The following is a 5,000-nucleotide window of genomic DNA, read 5'->3' as shown; positions in this document are numbered from 1 at the left end:
AGGTTATGACATCACGTGATGTTATTCGTATGGCCTAAGACCAAACCATTACTGATTTATGGAGGAGGTTTCAGACCGTGACACGGTTAACACAGTTTTCGTGGACACACACAAAATGGCAAATTTCATGTATAATGGAAAGGACAGTGGTCTTTCTGACAGTTTTGTCATATTGTGATGATTACTGTGAATCAACATTTGCAATCGTCTTGGGCAAAACAAGTTTCTTTACATGCTAATATGAAGACTGAATCTGACATTTGGAAAACAGGACGGCATGAAAATGCCCAAAACCAGTATTAAATATTCATTCTTGCTGAGGGAAATAATGCTATGTCTACACTTTCTGTAATATAAGAAAGATAAATGTTTTCTAATGTCCAAAACATCATTGGATGCAGTTAATAGTTAGTGGAATTGCCAAATAAAATCCACGGACTTAAAAGTGTAGGCGAATAAGAGAATCACTCATGTATATATACAGTATAAGGGCACGATAGACACTTTTCTATTACGATAACAATATATATATATGGTCATATTGCCAAGCTCTATTCAATAGGCATGTTAACAAGGGCACTTTTTGTTTAAACCAATTAAATAGGCAAGGCAAGTGTACAGGTATTTGTACGGCGCATTTCATACACAGGTGCAATTCAATGTATCTCACACAAAAAATAAAAGCAAAAAGAAAGGAAACAAGAAATAAAGAAAGTCAAAGAAAATACTATAGTGTGTACCCCATTAAGGTAGTTGTAGTCCTCTGCCTTGCCCAGGGAGAGGATCTTCTTCTTTTCCTGAGGCAGGCCCATCAGCAGACAGTAGAAGATGTGGTAGTTGCGCTCGTTAGATGCCTATACAACACAACAACACAGCCGTAGTACATTCATTTATTCATTCATTGTGGTCCATGTGGTTTAAATTGCATTCCAGAAGCCCATTAAATGATAGCTTCTTTTTTGGAAGATTACACAGACCACTTGATGAGCGTTGACTGGAGTCAAGTCAAGTCAAGTCAAGTAGGTTTTATTGTCAATTTCTTTACATGCACTGGTCATACAAAGAATTTGAAATTACATTTCTTGCTTTCCCATACAGACATAGACAGTATAGACATAGACAGTACTTATACATGGACTTAAGACAGTATGGACATAGACAGTGCTCATACAGACATTTAAAGTGCAAGACTGGACAACAGAAGACTTGTAGAGGACATACATTAAGATGTATTGTTGTACTTTTGTGCTTTTCCTAAAAAAGTCCTTTATAGCGTTCTAGACATGGTAATAGTAGCATTTTGAAGAAAAATAAATATTAAAAAGGTTTGTCAAGTACACCAGCAGCAGTGTGTGTGTGTGTGTGTGTGTGTGTGTGTGTGTGTGTGTGTGTGTGTGTGTGTGTGTGTGTGTGTGTGTGTGTGTGTGTGTGTGTGTGTGTGTGTGTGTGTTTGTGTGTGTGTGTGTGTGTGTGTGTGTGTGTGTGTGTGTGTGTGTGTGTGTGTGTGTATGTGTTTAGTGCAGGTAGAAGGTGCGGTGTGCGTCTGTGTGTGTGTTCGTGTGTGTGTGTGTGTGTGTGTGTGTCAGTGTGTTTATGTTTGGGTTTAGCGCAGAAAGTGCAGTGTGCTTGTGTGTGTGTGTGTGTGTGTGTGTGTGTGTGTGTGTGTGTGTGTGTGTGTGTGTGTGTGTGTGTGTGTGTGTGTGTGCGCGTGCATGTTTTGAGTTAGTGCAGGTTGAAAGTTCAGTCACAAGTATAGTAGTGCAGGTGGAATGTTCAGTCGCAGATATGGTGGTGGGGGATGAGGGGGGGGGGGTTGTCAGTGGCCTTGCTGGCTAGAGGCTGACAGTGGAGGGAGAGTGGGTTGAGTGTTCAGTATCTTGATCGCTTGGTGCATTGTGCTGCTCGCCAGCCTGGTGGTACGGGAACGGAGGCGCCTGTACCTCTTTCCAGAGGGCAGGAGGCTGAACAGTTTGTGTGCAGGGTGGCTTGTGTCTTTGATGATCATCAGTGCTTTCCGGGTGAGGCGTGTGGTGTAAATGTCCTGCAGGGAGGGGAGTGGTACTCCAATGATCTTCTTCGCTGTGTTCACAACACGCTGGAGTGTCTTCCTGTTTTTCTCCGTGCAGCTTCCTCCCCACACTGTGATGCAGTTGGACACGACGCTCTCTATGGTTCCTCTGTAGAATGTTGTCATGATGGAGGGTGTAGCACTTGCCTTCTTTAGTTTGCGCAGGAAGTAGAGACGCTGATGGGCCTTCTTCGCCAGTGATGTAGTGTTGGTGGTCCAAGAGAGGTCGTCGCTGATGTGCACTCCAAGGAACTTGGTGCTGCTCACTCTCTCCACAGCATCGCCGTCGATGGTCAGTGGTGGCAGTTGTTTTTGGACCCTTTGGAAGTTGACAACAATCTCCTTGGTCTTGTTGACATTCAGCAGGAGGTTGTTGTCTTTGCACCATCTGGCCAGCAGGTCTACTTCTTCTCTGTAGTGAGTCTCATCGCCCTTGGTGATGAGGCCCACCAGTGTTGTATCATCCGCAAACTTCACTAGATGGTTAGTGCTGTGGGTCGTTGTGCAGTCGTGTGTCAGCAGCGTGAACAGCAGGGGGCTGAGAACACAACCTTGCGGAGCCCCCGTGCTCAGGGTCAGGGTGCTTGAGGTGTTGTTCCCTACCCGTACTGCTTGTGGTCTTTGCATCAGGAAGTCCAGCAGCCAGTTGCAGAGGGAGGTGCTGAAACCTAGTTTGTCCAGTTTTCTGATGAGTTGTTGTGGTATTATGGTATTGAATGCTGAACTGAAGTCAATGAACAGCATTCTCACATATGAGTCTTTATTGTCCAAGTGGGTGAGGGCTGGATGGAGGGCAGAGCAAATTGCATCCTCCGTGGATCGCTTGGCTCGGTATGCGAACTGGTAGGGGTCTAGGGTGGGGGTAGGGTGGCTTTGATGTGTGACAGGACTAGCCGTTCGAAGCACTTCATGATTATGGGCGTCAGTGCTACAGGACGGTAGTCATTGAAGCATGATGGTGATGATTTCTTCGGCACAGGTATGATGGTAGCAGCTTTGAAAAGTGATGGGATGACTGCTTGCTCCAGAGAGATGTTAAAGATGTCTGTGAAGACATCCTTCAGCTCTTCTGCACAATCCTTCAACACTCGGCCTGGTATGTTGTCTGGGCCAGCTGCTTTGCGTGGGTTGATGGTGGCCAGTGTCCTCTTAACACTGGCAGAGGACAGGTAAAGGGGTTGATCATGGGGGGGAGGGGGAGTTTTCTGTGGGTGAGTGTCATTGTGTGCTTCAAAGCGGGCAAAGAAACTGTTCAGGTCGTTTAGCAGAGAGGTGTTGTTGTCACAGCTTCGTGGTGCAGGCTTATAGTCCGTGATGGCCTGTATGCCCTGCCACAGGCTCTGTGCATCTCTGCTGTCTTTGAAGTGTGTTGTTATTTTGTCTGAGTATTCCTTTTTTGCTTTCCTGATGCCCTGGGACAGGTTTGCCCTTGCTGTCTTTAGGCCAGCTACGTCTCCTGCTCTGAAGGCTTTGTCTCTGGCCCTCAGCAGTCGGTGAACGTCTCCTGTGAACCATGGCTTCTGGTTGGCCCTGGTGGTGATGTGTTTTATTTCTGTAACATCATCGATGCATTTTGTGATGTAGGAGGTCACGGTGTCTGTGTACTCCTCAATGTCAATGTGATTGCTGTGGGTGGCAGCTGTTTTGAAAATGTCCCAGTCTGTGGTTTCAAAACAGTCCTGTAGTCGTGAGATGGCTCCCTCAGGCCATTTTCTCACCTCCTTCTGAACTGGTTTGGTGAGTTTTGCCCTTTGTCTGTAAGCTGGCAGTAGGAGAATCGTTGTGTGGTCTGATGATCCAATGTGGGGGATGGGCTTTGCCTTGTATGCTCTCTTCTGATTTGTGTAAACGAGGTCCAGGGTGTTTTGTTCTCTTGTTGGGAAGTTGACATGTTGATGAAATTTTGGAAGTACTGTTTTGAGATTTCCGTGGTTGAAATCTCCCAGTACCACTGTGAAGGCATCTGGGTGTGCATCTTGTTGTTCACTGATGCCCCGATGCAGCTCGTTCAGTGCCTCGCTTTTGACGCTGTTGTTGTTGCTGGGTGCGAGGTAGACGGCGACTAATAGGATAGCGGATATTTCTCTGGGTAGATAGAAGGGTCGGCACTTGATGATCATGAACTCCACTCGTGGAGAGCAGTGCCTCTGTACTACCGTAGCATTATTGCACCAAGCATCATGTGTGTAGACACATATTCCTCCCCCTCGTTTTTTCTCTGCAAGGGCTCTGTCCGCTCGGTGGCACGTTAGTTGTTCCAGTTGTAAAGCCGAATCGGGTATGCCGTCGTTCAGCCATGATTCGGTGAACACCGTAACGCAGCAGTTCCTCACGGTTTTGTTCGCTGATCTTAGTAGCCGTATGTCATCCATCTTATTGTCCAGAGATCTGACGTTTGCCAAGAGAATTGATGGTATTGCTGGACGAGTTGGGTTGGCTGCAAGCCGTGTCTCGACGCCACCTCGTTTGCCCCTTTTCCTAATTCTGGAGCATCGCTTTCGGTGTCGGCATGTAGGCGATGCAGACGGGTCCGATGTAGTCCTATGCCGCCGCAGAATTCCTAGTTCTTCCAGAGTCTTCGTTGGTACATCCAATACATTGCTTAAGTTGTCCCTTCTTATCTGCAACAGCTGTTGCCGACTGTACGTGCGTTCCGACATATTTTCCGACGATAGACATTTCGAAAGACACATTTTAACACAAATAAACACTGAAAGTTGGGAAAGCAAGGAGCTGCTGCAACCTACGTGCGCCGCCGCCAAAGCCAGAGGTATGTGTGTGTGTGGATTTCAATATTAAAGCAAAAAACTAAAGTAAAGCAAAAACAAAACTTCTAAAACTACAGTCCAGTAATGTTTCTCAACACAGCAAAGGCAGGCACTCCACAAAAATAGGGGTATTAGCCATTCATTCACCTCAATTCAACAAAATT

The 5,000-nt window shown here is 46.2% G+C and overlaps 1 protein-coding gene across 1 annotated transcript in view; it reads right to left on the bottom strand.

Moving 5' to 3' along the window:
- Window positions 1–5,000, bottom strand: part of myo7bb (myosin VIIBb) — a 61,265-nt gene that overhangs the window by 43,003 nt on the left and 13,262 nt on the right. The window contains exon 7 of the mRNA XM_063222469.1: window positions 741–854. Within this exon, the coding sequence (XP_063078539.1) occupies window positions 741–854 (114 nt within the window). The remainder of the gene's footprint in view (window positions 1–740; window positions 855–5,000) is intronic.

This window comes from Engraulis encrasicolus, chromosome 18, assembly GCF_034702125.1.
Source record: "Engraulis encrasicolus isolate BLACKSEA-1 chromosome 18, IST_EnEncr_1.0, whole genome shotgun sequence".
Taxonomy (NCBI): Eukaryota; Metazoa; Chordata; class Actinopteri; order Clupeiformes; family Engraulidae; genus Engraulis; species Engraulis encrasicolus.
Note: the sequence above shows the minus strand (reverse complement) of the source record. Positions and strands in the feature narration are given on the sequence as shown.